Here is a 19672-nt window from a genome sequence, read left to right on the forward strand (position 1 = left end):
CTGGCTTATACTTCCCAAATCTAAACTTACATCAGCAAAAGAACAAAACAGCTATAATTCCTGCTATTTTAAACGCATAAATAAAGATATCTCCCATAATCATTGTGTTACCCCTGACTATTTTTTTTTTCTTTCCCGCTATGTAAAAATTCACAAATAAACAATACATAGGCTCAGTAGCTCCCTTTTATTTTCCTGGAGACAGAAAGAAGTTGATTTGTTCGTACGTACCACTCAGTGGAATACATACCTCAGACTAGGCCAACTCAGTACCAGTTAACAAACACAATAAATTCCCCCTTATACAATAACACAATCTATGCAACTGTAATGGTGGCTGTCCTTTTCAGTTAATGAGCTGGTTTAACTCATGTGGATAAGTACTCCATTGGCATGCTGTTTTCTTTTTTGCTAAGAGAATACCATCTCCACGAGCTTCCTACACTGCTAATTGGAGGTTTCATGACACTGATTCACCATGTCCTCCTCGTTAATTCTGCCATCAAATATCATTCCATGTCTCATATAATCCAAAACAGATTTATGACAATGATAAGTTTATTTTGGAAACAGTTAACCTGCATTCTCATAGAAACTATGTTTACCAGAAAATAACGTCTTATGCCAGGTGAAAGTCCTTCACTTAGTGATGACAAATGCATTGGAACACTCATTTTAAGTTTGTCCCATAAAAGAGAAGAACTTAAGGGTAGAGATGAAACTGGCTAGTGTGACCCAGTAAATATGGTTTTGGTAGACTTTTAAGCAGACATTGGGAGGTGTAGTGTTGGACAGCTGAATGACACTCTGTATGTCGTGTATGAGACATTTTAGCATAGAGTGAGGTGACAAGGGAGATTTCTATTTGGGGAGGGATAGGAATTAAATTTGAAACGCCCCAGGAAGCAGTTTTTGTCTTTTATGTAGAATGCTAGGCTGTGTATGATAGGAGGCACTGGTCCACCATGAATTTTATACTGACTGATGTTTACCTCTGGATTACTGCACAGATTTCAGTGGACTGCTCAAGTGATAGAAATTTTACCCAAAAAATTGCCACAGTCTGAAGTGTTGGTAGCTTGTGCTGATTGTGAGGCTTAGGCTCTAAAATTTATTCTTCCCTTAGTGACAGGGCTTGGGCTTAGTCACTTTTCCATAATTTTTCATTATTGTGATTGAGAAAAATGTTTAATATTTTATACTCCAAGCATTGCACACTAATCATGGAAATAAAATTCTTTCATCTAAAGAGAGAGTGTGTGCGTGTCTATTTGCATGTGTGGGAGTGTTTGTTTGTTAAAAAAAAAAAAAAGAGAGAGAAACCCAACATGGAATCAAGCCTGGAGCCCTCTGCACACTGAGTTTGAGTGCTGACAACAAGTGTAGAAACCGCCAGTGAGAGTATGATGCTGTTCCATATATTCTGTTATCTTGCAGTTAACGTATAAATAATGACTGTGATTTACTACATAAATTAAAGGTGGGTGGGGAGAAAGAAGGGAAAGGGAAGGAACTAATAATAGCAATTGCATTGGGACTTTGTGTGGAATTGGTGGTGATGAGCAAAAATGGTTCCCAGATCGGGACTCGAACCTGGGATCTTCTGTTTACTAGGCAGTTGCCTTAACCACTGTACCACCTGGACACAGCATGAATTAACTCGTCATGCTCCCCAGCCGATTCACATTCCCACCTAGCACCACCTATTTGCAGTTCCTATCCGTGTCCTCAATGCTTGTTAATTTTAGGTTCCCACTGGAGGTCGAATGTAAATGTGTATTTGTGGATTTTTTGCCCGTCAAGTCAAATCTGTTATGTGAACATGTGGTGTTTGTTCATTTGGACCCCACATTCATAGAACATCATGTGTATTACATCTGAAGAACTGTTTTTATGGCTTATTGCAATAGGTTTAAAATACTGATAGGCCATTTTTCCTTAATTTTCAAGCAATATTACGTACTTAAAATGTCCAAAATGTAAAATGAAAAGTTGTAAAGGAGAAACATTTAAAGTTAATTTTTTAACTAACCCTGCTGCCAGTCAGATTCACTTTTCATCACTGAGCAGGTTACCAAAAATTTTTGGTACAGCATAATTTATCCCTTTTGGAACCAAAGTCAGTTTTAAAGCAGATTAATGAGTTTAATTTTTTGTTCATTTATTGTTATATTTTTGAATATTAATGCATTATTACAACAAATTTTAAATTGTAGAGTCATCTCATTGACCTTTCTCCTCCTACTCCTCCCATCCCACTCACTCCTTCACCAGCACCTTCACCCTCCTGCCTATCTTATACATCAGTATCACATGCATAAATCATGCAAGCATTCACTGTTATACCGCCATCACCGTTTCTGTTAGATGATCAAAGATAATCTTCAGAGTTAAATTTTCCAAGAGATCTGTTCCTTTAAGCAAGTATTTTGTCATCCTTTGACCCTTTAATTGTCAGTGGCATATCATCAAAAGCAACCAGTTGAGTATTATGTATTTTTAATAGTTCATCTGTTTGCAGCTTATCTTTTTCTCTTCATTATTGATTGATACTTAAAAAGCTGGTTAGAAATTATCCAGGGTGCAAAAATATCAATATAATCATATAAGATCATAGAAGAATAGAAGACGGTGGATGGTTGTCAAATTTGAAAAGGAGGGCAGCAGTCTTTTACATTCATTTGAAATTTAATTGTGGCACTACTACTTCTTCACTCCTGTCAGTCTTCCATTCATGCAGGATGAAAAGTATATTGTTTCTGCTATGCTACACATGAAAGTGAGAAACTGTGGTCTGTACTATCAGTGCTTGCATAAAAAATGAAAGGTATTTTTTTTTCCATTGTCTACCAGGAATAATACTCATGATTGTTTTGTATCCTTTCTTCCAGATTACATTCGTACATTCACTTGGGACAAGAAGCTGGAGACTATGGTGAAATCATCAGGCATTTTGGGTGGCCAAGGAAAGCTTCCAACTGTTGTTTCACCTGAACTGTACCGTGCTCGCTTTACAAGTGCAATGCATCGTTATTTCCTAGCTGTGCCAGATCGGTGGACTGGTCTGGGTAAGGGACTGGAATGTTAATGATGTTGTGGTTGCTAGAACTAACAACTGATAACAGAAGTGTGAAAGCTATGATTGCCCACATTTTGTTCATAAACATGTCCACACAGCTGGTGTGAATTTTCTGGTTTGCTTTAATTATGGGTTTTCTAGTCATGTTTGTTTAAACCATACATTAATGCTTAGTTTAATTGTTCTGTTTCAACAATTATAGGTAATCAGTCATCTATAAAAAAAAATTGTTTCTACCTTGCACATTAACTGAGTCAATATGAAATACAGCTAACAGTGAGAGTGTTTGTTTTGTTAAACAATCAAAAATGTTAATAAGTCAAGTAAAGTAATTATTTGCATGATTTTCATTAATTGTTATGCTTGTAAATTGTACATTCTCTATAACAGTTATTTTTCTCATAATAAGGAAAAACATTGTTGCATGTGATAGTTATGAAATAACAATGCGTATGTTGCATGATTCATTCCAAAATGGAATAAAACACCATTCATCAGTATTAATAGTTAAAAACATATGATTTTATGCAAATAATGTATTTTAAATACTGCAATAAATAAGAAAGTTCTGACTTGTTTGTGACATTGTTTTAAAACCCACATCTACATCTGTACTCTGCAAGTCACCATGTGATACATGGTGGAGAGTTTGATACATAGTGTTCTGAGATCATAGGCCCTTCTTCTTCCGTATGGTAAATGGGAAGAAAAACTTGGTATTCCTCTACATGGGATTGAATTTTTTAATTTTAACTCGATGTTCTCTATGAGGGATGTGTACTGGATGAAGTAGCATTTTACATCATGGGCTCTTGGAATGTTGTGAGTAAGGCTCTCCATGTTGCACATCATATTTCTTATAATGACTCCGATTGCAGTGGTACACACAATTAAACAATAAGAAACACAAGCTGACAGGTTAAATAATGCCTTTTGCAACTGCAGTGAAAATCTTATTAAGAACAAACACATTTTGCTCTATTCTGAAACACCTTCAGTGGTCAGTGTAACAATATGGTTTTTTTCCTCTCACAGTTCTCTCTCTCTCTCTCTCTCTCTCTCTCTCTCTCTCTCTCTCTCTCTCTCTCTCTCTCTCACACACACACACACACACACACACACACACACACACACAGTTCTTTTTCTTCCCCTAGGATCATGAATAGTTCACATGCTTTAACGTATTACTATAAAGAGTATTAATTATATTATCATTACTCAAGGCTTTGTGTTGCTTAGGTCATTCTTCCTGTTCTTTCACATATATGAGCTACATTTCAGCACACAGCTTTCACGAACAACAATTACATTCGCATTTGTGGGTTGTGAAAAACCACTCTCATCTTGCCATTTTGTGTGCTTTGTTTTGCTATTGCAGGATACATTTGTGTCTTGATTGTTTTGTTATTAGTGGGAGCATGTGCTATTGCTCTGTATGTGTGTGTGTGTGTGGGGGGGGGGGGGGGGGGGGTGTTAAATGTAACTAACATGTCCTAACTATTATGTGTGTAAATGATTGCGTTACTATGGTACTGTGTTGCGTGATTTTGGATGCAGATATTGCCTAGTTTGTGATATTATTTTGTGGTATCTTGGGAGGTTGTTCTTTCTCTACAGTTTGTTTTATTAATTTAAATAATGTCTGGTTGCTGATTTTTGTCTGCTCATTTATTATGTGTTTCTTCTCTATGATTGCTTTTTGGATTTGGAAGTTCTCTTGTAGGGTTAGATGTTTCTTGTTACTGCATCTGATTATTTTCATGTCCTTCTCTGTTGTGATAGGTTGGTGGTTTTCCTGCCGACAGTGTTCTGCAAATGTTGAATGGCTGGTGCCATATTTCCATGTTCTTTTGAGTTCCTTAAACCTTATTTTAAAAGTTCTGCTGGTCTGCCATAAGTTTAGAGCATCACAGCTGTTACACTATAGTTAGTAAATGCCAGGTTTTTGGTACATGTCAGTGTGATCTTTCTTCTTTAGACATTTGTGCATAGAGTTATTGTATTGGTATGCTATTTTTACTCCTTGTTTCTTGAGGATGTTCCCAGTTCTGTGTGTTGATTTGTTTCCATATCTGAGTGTGTGAACTGCTGAATAGAATGAACAATCTAATGAATACAGAATATGGACTGAGGGTTAATCAAAGAAAAATGAAAATAATGAGAAGTAGCAGAAATTAGAACAGCGAGAAACTTAACATCAGGATTGGTGATCATGAAGCAGTTGAAATTAAGGAATTCTGCTACCAACACAGCAAAATAACCCAAGACGGATGGAGCAAGCAGACTAGCACTGACAAAGAGGACATTCCTGACAAATAGAAGTTACTTGTATCAAACATAGGCCTTAATTTTTGGAGGAAATTTATGAGTATCTACATTTATAGCACAACACTGTATGGTAGTGAAATATGGACTGTGGGAAAACCAGAACTGAAGAGAGTCAAAGAACTTAAGATGTGGTGCCACAGAAGAATGTTGGAAATTAGATGGACTAATAAGGTAAGGAATGAGAAGGTTCTCCAGAGAATCGTCGAGGAAAGGAATATACGGAAAACACTGACAAGAAGAAGAAGAAGAAGAAGAAGAAGAGTTTTACGAGGGGTGGGTAGAATTTGTGTGTGTGTGTGTGTGTGTGTGTGTGTGTGTGTGTGTGTGTGTGTGTGTTTGGGGAGTTTGACTGCATTTGTTTGTCCATAAGTGTCTTTAGTCTATTATTCTGTGTATCTTCAATGTGTGTATTTGACAAGTAAATTCCATAGTGATCCTTGTCTCCTACTGCTTGCTTTAACATCATCCTTGTGCTAAATGTGGAAATGTGCGGTCTCATTGATCATTATTTCTGATCTGTAATTATGATTTTTTACATAACTGAACATCATTCTGCTTAAATTTATCAAATTTATCATCAAAGACGTGTAGGCATATTTTTTCCTGAGGCTCTTTAAAATGTATTAGTTGGTATCTGTAAATCTCTGTGGTGCGTTACTGAAGCAGTTTGTTGCCAGTGATGGTGTAAGAACCAACAGCAGGTAACTGATATGGAAAAACTAGTACACATGCACAGAACAATGAATTTTAGTGCTAGCTGTCTAATAACAACACACTCATTATAAATGTACTGAAAATAGGCCAGAAGATGGATTGCTATGTTGATAAGTATTTACTAATATAAGATATGTACATGTGTAGATTATGTTTTGAAATATTTTGTCCCTGATTAAACTTGTTTAGTTAAATTAAAGATCATTGATAGAGATTACAGCCTGCCAGAAATGCTGTAGGAAGCTTGTATTTTATTATTATCGGTTTTGGGTAGTTACATGCAGCCACATGTGATTGTTACTCAATTGAAGTTTTTGATGATTTGTCATCTACTGCTGTGCTTTGTAGGATAGATTATATTAGATTATATAACATTCAGTTTTTGTTCCATATACCCAGAGATGATTCTCGTGGGTGTGGAACATGTCAGGAAGTATAACATAAAAACGTAAAACATTTGAATATAATACTTACTACCCTGATCATTTGTCAGGAGATTGTTGAAATAGGTGAATACAATGCTGTAAACTGGAATAGCTAATATTTACAGAATTAACACGCTGTCAGAATGAAACATTGTTATGCACTATTAATAAATTTATCATACATAAAATACCTAATCTTCACTGTCATGACCATGTACTGTCAAAACTGAAATCTAACAGACATTTTTACTTAAGCTGGCTTAACAGACTCTGTTAAGATATTCATCTATGGAGTAGAAGGAGTTGCCTATCAAAAAGTCTTTCAAACTCTGTTTAAATCATGTTTTATCTGAAACCATATATTTAATGGTTGTTCGAAATTTATTGAAAATGTGTGTTCCTGAATATTGGACCCCTTTTTGGACCAAGGTAGGCCTAAGTGATTTTAGGTCTTTATGTAGATTGTCTTTATTCCTAGTATTGATGCTGTGTATTGGGCTATTGGTTGGAAACAGAGATTTATTACTCGCAAGAAATTTCATTAAGAAATAAATATACTGAGAAGCAGTGGTTAGAATACGAAGTTCCTTGAACAGGTTTCTACATGATGTTCTTGAATTTACACTGCCAATGATTCTTATCACACGCTTTGCTCCATAAAAACTTTTGCTCAGTTTGATGAGTTACCCCAGAATATGATCCCTTATGACATAATAGAATGAAAGAAAGCAAAGTATGCAAGTTTTTTTATATTTATATCTCCTATATCTGACATCATTCTCACTGCAAATACAGATGTGTTTAGGTGCTTAAGCAATTCTGTGGCATGCCCTTTCCAACTGAATTTATTATCGAGTTGTAATCCCAGAAATCTAATGCTGCCAACCTCTTCAATTTGCATGTCTTCATATGTTATACACATGCTAGAAAGAAATCTCTTACAGGTTCTGAACTGCATATAGTGGGTCTTCTCAAAGTTTAATGACAGTGAATTAGCTTTGAACCATTTATTAATGTCAGTGAAAATTTGATTAGCAGTCATTTCTTCATCTATACTTGACTTGCTACTTATTGCAATGTGTGTATCATCTGCAAACAAAACAACTTAGCATTAGGATATGTTATTGAGTTTAATGCTTATTATTTTTGAACTTGGAGTAACACAAAGTCATTAAAACCTAATATGTGTGTTCTATAACTATTATGATGATTATTGAAGAGACAGAAAGTGAATGAGGAATGCATACTTATATGTCTTCAAGTAATCAACTCTTTCATTCTCTGACAACATGAATTTTTGTGGAGTCATTTGTTACCCCTAAAGGCAATGAAGAAAACAGATGTACATGTTGTTTTTGGATGTGTCACATGAACATAGAGTTTTAGAAAAGTGCTGTACTAGTAATGTTTTGTTTCACAGGCAAAGACTTTTTGTTTAGAGAACCATCATTTGAGGCTGACTTTAGAATAATTCTACTGCTACCTGTGTGCATCTAATGTGAGGCTTATGAAGATGAGAGAAATTAGGACTCATACAGAGTCTTATATACAGTCGTTTTTCCCTTGCTATTTTTGAGAGTGGAACAGGTAAGGAAATTACACACCGTATGGTGGCTTGTGGAGTATGTATGTAGATGTAGGTGCAGATCCAGCTGAGACCTGATTTTAAAAAAGGCGAAGTCTTTCCCAAAAGGATCAGCAGAGACTTTTTTCAGTCCCTCCTAGTAATTCCCAAACTTTTTACACACTATTGTAGTCTTATTTTAATTAACTTTGAAGCCTACTTCCAAATTTGCTCTATTGATTTCTTCCATTTTCTGTTGGAGTTTGTGTTGGAAGCAGACAGTACAGTATCAGTGGCTAAAAAGAGGTTTAAACATGTCCCATAAACAGACATACGGTACGTTTTCCCAGTATACAGACCTGAAAATTTTCTCTGGGCTGATGAGAATAGCTTTTATGACATTAACTCTCCTTGCCTGACGTTTTTCCATCATTATCCTGATAAAATCTGATGGAAATTACAGCATTTCCATATATGTTTTCAGAATAATAATATTGGTTTCCCATAGGTTGTCTGTACAAATTTTATTTCATATGTGTCAAAAGTTTTATCATAAACTATGAATGCCAAACCGAGTGCTAATTCCTACTCACTGCCCCAATTGCTAATTTTGTCCACCACTTTTAAATGATACAAAACACTGTATCCGCTACAAAACCCAGCTTTATTTGCATGGTTAAAATCAATTTTTTTCTGTTTGTTGTTGATAATTTTGGCGAACATCTTGAGCATTAAGATGAGGAGGCAAATAGGGCTATAGTTTTTTATTTTCTCTTGTCTATCCTCTTTCACTGCCTGGCAGTGTGTGCAGGAACTAGAATCTTAACAGTCAAAGCTAGTTTACGAGCAATTGGTTGGAGGTGTTGGTTAATGAGGGTTGAAATTATCTCAGTGGGGGCACAACATCCAGCCACAGTGGCTCATCCAGGATTGTTGAGTTTGTCGATTTTGTGAAGCATGTAGAAGGTGGGTGTGTAGGGTGTCATAGAGTTGGCGAGGGAAGTAGATTCATGGAAGAGTTTCTGGGCATGGCCTAAGATTTTAAGGAGGGATTGGAGTTTGTTTTGGACTTCTGGGATGGGATCACTCTGGCAGAGTTTATAGGTGGAGTAGTCAGATAATTGATGGAGTCCTTCCACCAGGTAGTCACTCCAGTTCATAACTGCAGTGGTGGAACCTTTGTCTGCAGGTAGAATGATAAGGTGAGGATTTGTTTTGAGGTTGTGTAGATATTCTTTATTCCGATGAAGGATTGGTTTTCTGAGGAAGGGACCTCGGGAGTATGGTGAGGCTAAGTTGGAGATAAGGAATTCTTGAAAGATGACCAGTGAGTGGTTGGAAGGGAGGGAGGATCACAGTTGGATGGTGGTATGAACTGAACTGGGGGATGTAGGGTTCAGTGTTGGAATTAGGTTGGATTTGGTTGGAGGGACTGTGGAAAAAAAAGTGTTTCCATTGCAGAGATTGGGAGAAGGAAAGTAGGTCTTTGACAAGTCCAGCATGGTTAAATTTTGGTGAAGAGCTTCACAAAATCCACAAACCCAACAATCTCGTATGCCCCATTGCGGCTGGTTGCTGCTTTCATACTGAAAGAATTTTGGCCCTCATTGACCATCACCTCCAACCAATTGCCTGTAATGTAGCCTCCTGTGTGAAAGATATCAACCACTTACTTCACTGACTCTCCGCCACCCCTTTACCTCATGGGTTCCTACTGATCACTGTTGATGACACCTTCATATACACTAACATTCCTCATGCCCATGATCTTACCACTACTGAACACTACCTTTCCCACTCCATCATTCCTCATACACCTTACTAACTTTATCCTAACCCACAACTGTTTCTTCTTTGAAAGCAAAGTACACAAATAAATCTGTGGTGTAGTTGGGGCACTCAGTGGCACCCTCCTTTCCTAATCTGTTTATGGGCCATCTAGAGAAGACCTTCCTAGCCTCCCAAATCTAGACAGACCCTCAGTCTAATTCAGTTTCATTATGATATCTTCATGATCTGGACTCAGGGTCAAGACACCCTATCTATATTCCTTCACAACCTCAACAGCTTCTCTTCCATTCACTTCATCCAGACCTCCTCAACCCAGTGTGCTGCCTTCCTAGGTATTGACCACCTCCTCTCTGATAGCTTCATCTGCACCTCTATCCATATTAAACATACCAGCCACCAACAGTACCTATATTTCAATGGCTGTCACCATTTCATACCAAAGAATCCCTCCCATACATCCTGGCCACCTGGGGATGACTTATCTCCAGTGACAAGAACTCACGTGCCCAGTATACTGAGGGTCTTACTGAGGCTTTCCAGACAGGCACTATCCTCCAGACCTATTCCACAAACAGATCTCATGTGCCATTTACAGTCACACCCCTAAATCCCCCCACCACCACCCTCAAGAACTAGCCACAAAGGAGTGCCCCCTTTGTCTCCCAGTACCACCCCAGACTGGAACAACTGAACCATGTACATCACTCTGATTACCTATTATCATGTCTTGAAATGAGGGACATCCTATCCGAGGTCCTTCCCACCCCTCCTAAAGTGGTGGTCTGCAATCCACCCAAACTGCATTATTGCATTTACTAGGCAGTCTTGTATTTTAATAACTGTTTAAATTTTGTGTCGAATTGTTTGTGCTCTCTGTAGATTAGTTCAGAAGTTCTTTGCACAACAGTATTTAGCATGGATAGGGACTGCGACTGCTGTGTTTGGATGCGAGCTGAGTTGGCATCCCTTCACTCCCAGCTTCAGGCAGTGTTGGCTTCGGTCACACAGCTTGAGGCTGTTGTCAATGGGCACTATTGTGGGGGTCCGGACGGGGGTTTGTCGGGGACGGCCAGCTCGTCCCGCGCATCCCCCAATCGGACTATGGCTGTGGCTGCCGGGATACTGCCCACGTTGAGGCTGACCCCCTCACCCATGGTAGAGTGGGAGGTCATCTCGAGGTGTGGCAGGGGGCGAAAGACATCCCGGAGAGCTGAACGGAAGGCCTCTCCAGTCTGTGTGACAAACAGGTTTCAGGCTCTGTCTCCGGCTGCTACTGATCTTCAGCCAGACATGGCTGCTTGTCCTGTTCCAGAGGTTGCTTCTCAGTCTGCAAGATCCAGGTGGTCACAGAGGGTGGGCTTACTGGTAGTTGGGAGCTCCAACGTCAGGCGAGTAATGGGGTCCCTTAGGGATATGGCTGCAAGGGAGGGGAAGAAAACCAATGTGCACTCCATGTACATACCGGGGGGAGTCATTCCAGATGTGGAAAGGGGTCCTTCTGGATGCCATGAAGGGTACAGGGTGCACCCATCTGCAGGTGGTCGCTCATGTCGGCACCAATGATGTGTGTCGCTATGGATCGGAGGAAATCCTCTCTGGCTTCCGGCGGCTATCTGTTTTGGTGCAGACTACCAGTCCCGCTAGTGGGATGGAAGCAGAGCTCACCATCTGCTGCATCGTCGACAGGACTGACTGCAGACCTTTGGTACAGAGCCGAGTGGAGGGTCTGAATCAGAGGCTGAGACGGTTCTGCGACCATGTGGACTGCAGAATCCATGACTTGAGCCATAGGGTGGTGGGGTTTCGGGTTCCGCTGGATAAGTCAGGAGTCCACTACACACAGCAGGCAGCTACACGGGTAGCAGGGGTTGTGTGGCATGGACTGGGCGGTTTTTTAGGTTAGACGGCCTCTGGCAAGTACAGAAAGGACAACAGTCTCAAAGGGTGCGGGGCAAAGTCAGGACATGCGGGGACCAAGCAGCATTTGGTATTGTAATTGTAAACTGTCGAAGCTGCATTGGTAAAGTACCGGAACTTCAAGCATTGATAGAAAGCACCAAATCTGAAATCGTTATAGGTATGGAAAGCTGGCTGAACCCATTGATAATTCTGCCAAAATTTTTATGACGACACAGACTGTGTTTAGAAAGGATAGATTGCATGCAACCAGTGGTGTTTGTCGCTGTTAGTAGTAGTTTATCCTGTAGTGAAATAGAAGTGGATAGTTCCTGTGAATTATTATGGGTGGAGGTTATACTCAACAACCGAGCTTGGTTAATAATTGGCTCCTTTTACCGACCTCCCGACTCAGCAGCATTAGTGGCAGAACAACTGAGAGAAAATCTGGAAAACATTTCACATAAATTTCCTCAGGATGTTATAGTCTTAGGTGGAGATTTCAATTTACCAGATATAGACTGGGTCACTCAGATGTTTAGGTAGGGACAGAGCATCGAGTGACGTTATACTGAGTGCACTGTCTAAAAATTACCTCGAGCAATTAAACAGAGAACCGACTCATGTAGATAACATCTTGGACCTACTAATAACAAACAGACCCGAACTTTTCGACTCTGTAAGCGCAGAACAGGGAATCAGTGATCATAAGGCCATTGCAGCATCCCTGAATGTGGAAGTAAATAGGAATATAAAAAAAGGGAGGAAGGTTTATCTGTTTAGCAAGAGTAATAGGAGGCAGATTTCAGACTACCTAACAGAGCAAAACGAAAATTTCTGTTCCGACACTGACAATGTTGAGTGTTCATGGAAAAAGTTCAAGGCAATCGTAAAATGCGTTTTAGACAGGTACGTGCTGAGTAAAACTGTGAGGGATGGGAAAAACCCACCGTGGTTCAACAACAAAGTTAGGAAACTACTGTGAAAGCAAAGAGAGCTTCACTGTAAATTTAAACGCAGCCAAAACCTCTCAGACGAACATAAGCTAAACAATGTCAAAATTAGTATAAGGAGGACTATGTGTGAAGCGTTCAGTGAATTCAAAAGTAAAATTCTATGTACCGACTTGACAGAAAATCTTAGGAACTTCTGGTCTTATGTTCAATCAGTAAGTGGATCAAAACAGCATATCCAGACACTCTGGGATGATAATGGAGTTGAAACAGAGGATGAAACGCGTAAAGCTGAAATACTAAACACCTTTTTCCAAAGCTGTTTCACAGAGGAAGATCGCACTGCAGTTCCTTCTCTAAATCATCGCACGAACAAAAAAAATGGCTGATATCAAAATAAGTGTCCAAGGAATAGAAAAGCAACTGAAATCACTCAACAGAGGAAAGTCCACTGGACCTGACGGGATACCAATTTGATTCTACACAAAGTATGCAAAAGAACTTGCCCCCCCTTCCAACAGCCATTTACCGCAAGTCTCTAGAGGAACGGAAGGTTCCAAATGATTGGAAAAGAGCACAGGTAGTTCCAATTTTCAAGAAGGGTTGTCAAGCAAACTATAGGCCTATATCTCTGACATCGATCTGTTGTAGAATTTTAGAACATGTTTTTTGCTTGCGTATCATGTCATTTCTGGAAACCCAGAATCTACTCTGTAGGAATCAACATGGATTCCGGAAACAGCAATCGTGTGAGACCCAACTCGCTTTATTTGTTCATGAGACCCAGAAAATATTAGATACAGGCTCCCAGGTAGATGCCATTTTCCTTGACTTCCGGAAGGCGTTCGATACAGTTCTACACTGTCACCTGATAAACAAAGTAAGAGCCTACGGAATATCAGACCAGCTGTGTGGCTGGATTGAAGAGTTTTTAGCAAACAGAACACAGCATGTTGTTCTCAATGGAGAGATGTCTACAGACGTTGAAGTAACCTCTGGTGTGCCACAGGGGAGTGTTATGGGACCATTGCTTTTCACAATATATATAAATGACCTAGTAGATAGTGTCAGAAGTTCCATGTGGCTTTTCGCAGATGATGCTGTAATATACAGAGAAGCTGCAGCATTAGAAAATTGCAGTGAAATGCAGGAAGATCTGCAGCAGATAGGCACTTGGTGCCGGGAGTGGCAGCTGACCCTTAACATAGACAAATGTAATGTATTGCAAATACATAGAAAGAATGATCCTTTATTGTATGATTATATGATAGTGGAACAAACGCTGGTAGCAGTTACTTCTGTAAAATATCTGGGAGTATGCATACGGAATGATCTGAAGTGGAATGATCATATAAAATTAATTGTTGGTAAGGTGGGTGCCAGGTTGAGATTCATTGGGAGAGTCCTTAGAAAATGTAGTCCATCAACAAAGGAGGTGGCTTACAAAACACTTGTTCGACCTATACTTGAGTATTGCTCATCAGTGTAGGATATGTACCAGGTCAGGTTGACAGAGGAGATAGAGAAGATCCAAATAAGAGCGGTGCGTTTCGTCACAGGGTTATTTGGTAAGTGTGACAGTGTTATGGAGATGTTTAACAAACTCAAGTGGCAGACCCTGCAAGAGAGGCACTCTGCATCAAGGTGTAACTTGCTGTCCAGGTTTCAAGAGGGTGTGTTTCTGGATGAAGTATCGAATATATTGCTTCCCCCTGCTTATACCTCCCGAGGAGATCACGAATGTAAAATTAGAGAGATTCGAGCGCGCACGGAGGCTTTCCGGCAGTCGTTCTTCCCGCGAACCATTAATGACTGGAACAGGAAAGGGAGTAATGACAGTGGCACGTAAAGTGCCCCCCGCCACACACCATTGGGTGGCTTGCGGAGTATAGATGTAGATGTAGAACTCCACGTCATCCTAGTCCATCTCTATGCCAAGGATCATATTCCTCTGGAAGTCCCAAACGCAAGACCTGCCCAATCCACCCATCCAGCACTTCCTGTTCCAGTCCTGTCACAGGTTTATCCTACTCCATCGGGCTGAAGTCTTTGCACAGCTTTTCATATTGGTGTGACTACCAACCAGCTTTCCACCAGAATGAATGACAACCACCAAACTGTGGCCAAAAGCAGACAACTTTGTGGCACAACAAGCAGCTGAACATAACATGCTTGATTTCAATGGCTGCTTCACTAAGTTCCTACCTGGGATTTCCAATGTTTGATTTTACTCAGCATCTTACAAGGTAATGATCACTTGCAATACACACTTATTTTCAGATTATCATATCCTGTGTAATTTCTTTATTATTTGACAATATGTATTCAGCTTCATATATGATACCATGTGGTCCTTACCAAATGTATTTTCTAGTTCCCTGCTACTGGAATAATGTGTTAAGAGCAAGCATGTTCTTCTCCAAACAAAAAGTCTGTTTTTCTATTACCTCACACAAAGCTTGCAATTTACAATTTCATTATAATCCCTTATTACCTTGTTGTGTGATTTGCTGTCATGTATCGGCTTATGTAACTCTTTGTAGAGGCTGTTTACCTCGTCATCAGAATGCGAACTCATTGGTACAAAGACTTGAATGACTTTTGTTGAATGTGTATTGTTGATTTAAAAAAAAAAAAAAAAAAAAAAAAAAAAAAGTCTTGTGATTTTGCTCAGGCTATGCACTATCAGACTCAGTACATTTCAGGAATATCAACTGCACATGATTCTTGTTATTTTGGCACAACTTTGAAGTATAGAAAGGTCTTGATTTCACAGCTCTTTATTAAGCGATACATTTTTCAAAATTTCATTCTTAGACTGGACCTGTGGAATGGAATGTACAAGAAAACTAATGATAGAAAATATACATGTAAGTATGCATCTAAGTATTCCAGTATACATAAATTTCAAATATTATTGTACTCACATAAAAATCAAACTTTAGTACAAAGCTCATGAAAGTGAGCACATAGACCGAATACAGTACAAATCTGACCACCTGTAATCATGACAGTAGTCGAACAAGCAATGGATAAAATACAGTATAACCATTTAGCAAAGCATAGATTAGTGTCAATAATTTGCACCAAAATATTACAGTTTTTCTTTATTTATATTAAAAACAAAGGTATCAAATCAGAAGTGTATAACAACTCAGTTTGAAGTTGATGTGCGAGGACATCCAACAACATCCTTGCATATTGTGGTTAAATATGTAAAGTTAGGATCATTGGCTGACAAAAAAGTGATGCCTAGGCAGTCATAACATTGAAATAGTGGTCATACTATTTCAGAGTTAATGGATTCCATTTGGATTCATACAGAATGCATTGCAAATGTGTGTAAAAGTAAGGAAGTGTAGAGTTATAGTTAACAAAATAAGTTTGTTGAATTGCTAGTGCAACACAAACAAGTTAACCACAATGTAACATACATGTAATGTAATTATATTTGATATGAGAAGCTAAATATACTGCTGTGTATCTCCTTTAATTATAGATGATGATTTGTGCATTGGTACTTTGCATTTCACCAGTATTAGTACTTCATGCTATTCATGTGACTTACTTTACAATTTTTGTGTAGCATGCCCACGCCTCCTCACAACATGTTCCACATTATGAGTGCAGTAAATTTAACTTGTCATCTTAAACACAATTGCATTACATATATCACATTGTGGTTAACTGTACAAAAAATGAACGTTTGGATTCTGCTAGCAATTCAATGAGCTTATTTTGTTATATATAGATCTGCAATTCCACACTGTTATATGCATTCGCAGTGTATTCCATATAAGTCCAAACGGAATCCATTAACTCCAAAATAGTATGAACACTATTTCAGTGTTACGACTGCCTAGGCATCATTGTTTTGTCAGTTAATGATCCTAACTTTACATCCTTAATCACAATATGCTGGGATGTTTTTGGATGTCGTCATGCATCAACTTCAAACTGAGTTGTTATATATTTCTGATTTTATACCTCTACATTTTTAATATAAATAAAGAAAAACCTGTAATATTTTAGTTCAAATTATTGACATTAATTTATGCTTTGCTAAATGGTTATACTCTATTTCATCCATTGTTTGTTCGACTTGTGTCATGATTACAGTTGGTCATACTCATGTAACATTTCTTTTGGTGATGGTTGTAAACTGGTAACAGCTGGACAATTATATGATCTAACATTAAATTTAAAAAAATCTCCTTTTATCGTATCATAGTTCTTTAATTTCAAGTTGTTGCCACCAGTCTGGGCACACCTAAATGATTCTGTCATTTATTACATGTTCATCTGTTGTAATTTAACTACATTTAGTGATAATTACGTAACATTTCATTTGGTTATGGTTGTGAATTTATTCCTTTACACCTATATTGTACTTATTAGCTATATCAGTTTTATGTTTGTATTGTACCACACCAGTTATTGGTTGCAAGTGTCTTCTGTTGTGGTTATTGACTAAAGACTATCTCTGTAACGTTGTTCACGATGTTACCAAATGACACAAATTTCACACTGTCAGTATATGAGTTTCTCTTCCATAAAAGTAGCATAAGTGTTTTTTGTCAAGTTGTTCACAAGGTGCTGACATGTACTTAATCACAGTGCATGGAAGTTTGTAAAGTTACTTTTTGACTTGCTTTCTATGGTTAATGCTATCACCACCTGCTGGTTTCATTTACCTCTTGGACAGTTTAATTGCCAGATTTAGTTGGTCATTGGTTCTTTTCAAATACACTATGGCACTGTCAAATATGCCTACATGAGATGAGATGTTACTGTATTCAGTCTTTTATAAGGTTTATACTAAAGTTTTTTTTTAATGATGTAAGTATGATGCTATTCGAAATTTCTGTATATTGGAATACTTAGATGCATACTTATGTATATATTTTGTATAATTAATTTTCTTGTACACTTCATTCCACAGCTTCAGTCTGATGATGAAATTTTGAAATGCATAACGTATAATAAAGAACTGTGTGATTAAGACCATTCTATATTTCAAAGTTGTGCCAAATCTGAATGGTTGCCTGCCTCTACCAGGGAAGTATTTCTTCATCAAGTAATGGATCTTGTTATTTTGTTTGAAATTCCTAATATATTAGGAATGTTATTTTTACTCATCAATTTGTAATAAAACTTATACCTGAATTTCCACCTTGATCTCTTTCTATGTAGTAATACATGTCATCTGATATTAATTAAACATGGACTTAACTTTTTCTCCACACTACTGATAACCTTACCATGCCTTGTTTGATCTCCTCTTCCTACTCCGCTAACCTGTCTTTGAGTCGTAAAGTCTAAAATTCAGTGTTCCTGAATGAAAAGTAACAGAAGCAATTGGGTTACACTCTTTATGTCCACATGTTATGACTTTTTGGAGAAAAAAATATCTTTTGAGTTAACCAATGTAGAGTATGCAGACAGCAATTTTTTGACATTCAGCTTATTCTGGTCATTGAAAGGTCCCGAACGCATCAGAAAGGGCACCCAGGTTGAGGGCACCCAGGTTGATGCTTATTCTTCAACTCCGGGAGGTATTCAGTGCAGTTCTGCATTGCCACCTAGTAAATCTCCAACCAACTTTGCGGTTCAGTTGAAGAGTTACTCACAGATACAACTCAGCATGTTATTCTGAACATGGACGAATTGTCATCTGTGGAAGTAGCTTTGAGTGTATCACAAGTAATGTTATGTAACTGTATTGTCCACGATATCTAGATAGATTATCTAGTGGTTAGTGCTAAGAGTTTTATCTTGCTGTTAAGTGATCTTGCTGCTGTAGGTAAGGAAGTTACAATGTCAGAAAACTTGAGCAAATTGCTGGAAGACCTGCAGAGGGTAGACTGTAGATTTGAGGACTGCCAACGGATCGTCAGCATAAACAAATGTAACATAATGCAGATAAATAGATGGAGGAACCCATTGTTGTTAGATTGTATGATTGGTAGTCAATCATCAGAAAGAATAAAAACTGTAAAATACCTGGGAATATGAATCTGGAGCAATTTTAAGTCAAAAGTCCACATAAAACTAGTAGTAGAATCCCAAGGAAAGTAGATAGTTTACAAAACCCATGTTTGACCAATTCTTTAGTCTTGGTTAGTAGCCTAGGACTCTTCTCAGGTTGTATTGATAGAGGAGATACAAATGTTCATTTAGCAGATTTGAAAGCATTATGAAGTTCCTCATACATGTCAGTAGCAGATGCTCCAAGAGAGGAGTTGTGCATCATGGTACAGTATAATATTAAAATTCCAAGGACTGTGTTCCTAGATGAGTCAACCAATGTTACTTTGTCCTATATACACAGTACAAAAGGCCAAGATATTAAAAATCGAAATATTTGAGCTCATATAGAGACTTACCATTAGTCATTTGTTTCATGTTACATTGAAAATTGGAACAGTAAAGGTGAAAAATTATAATAATACCAAAAGCACCATTTGCTTGTGGAGTCTAGATGTCTATTCCTCCTTTCCAATGAGCTAAATATTAGTGTAAGCTCTAATCTTCCTCACCGAGCGAGGTGGCACAGTGGCTAGCACACTGGACTCGCATTCAGGAGGACGACAGTTCAATCCCGCGTCTGGCCATCCTGATTTAGGTTTTCCGTGATTTCCCTAAATTGCTCCAGGCAAATTCCAGGATGGTTCCTCTGAAAGGGCACGGCCGACTTCCTTCCCCATCCTTCCCTAATCCGATGAGACCGATGACCTCGCTGTTTGGTCTCTTCCCCCAAACAACCCAAACCCTCTAATCTTCCTCCATTCAGATGTACTATGGATTTTGTTTCTTTTAAATTCTCGTTATTACCTACATCTTGTTTTATGAAATCCATCATGACTCCTCTATTCTGCCCAATTCATTATCTTCTGAGCAACCAGAATTTTGTATGTTCCAC

The 19672-nt window shown here is 38.4% G+C and overlaps 1 protein-coding gene across 2 annotated transcripts in view; it reads left to right on the forward strand.

The window, feature by feature from the left end:
- LOC126251546 (1-phosphatidylinositol 3-phosphate 5-kinase) overlaps window positions 1-19672 on the forward strand; it is a 437758-nt gene that overhangs the window by 375888 nt on the left and 42198 nt on the right. For both annotated transcript variants that reach the window (XM_049952056.1, XM_049952057.1), the window contains one exon: window positions 2892-3068. In XM_049952056.1, the coding sequence (XP_049808013.1) occupies window positions 2892-3068 (177 nt within the window). The remainder of the gene's footprint in view (window positions 1-2891; window positions 3069-19672) is intronic.

The sequence above is a fragment of the Schistocerca nitens genome, chromosome 4 (genome assembly GCF_023898315.1).
Source record: "Schistocerca nitens isolate TAMUIC-IGC-003100 chromosome 4, iqSchNite1.1, whole genome shotgun sequence".
NCBI lineage: Eukaryota > Metazoa > Arthropoda > Insecta > Orthoptera > Acrididae > Schistocerca > Schistocerca nitens.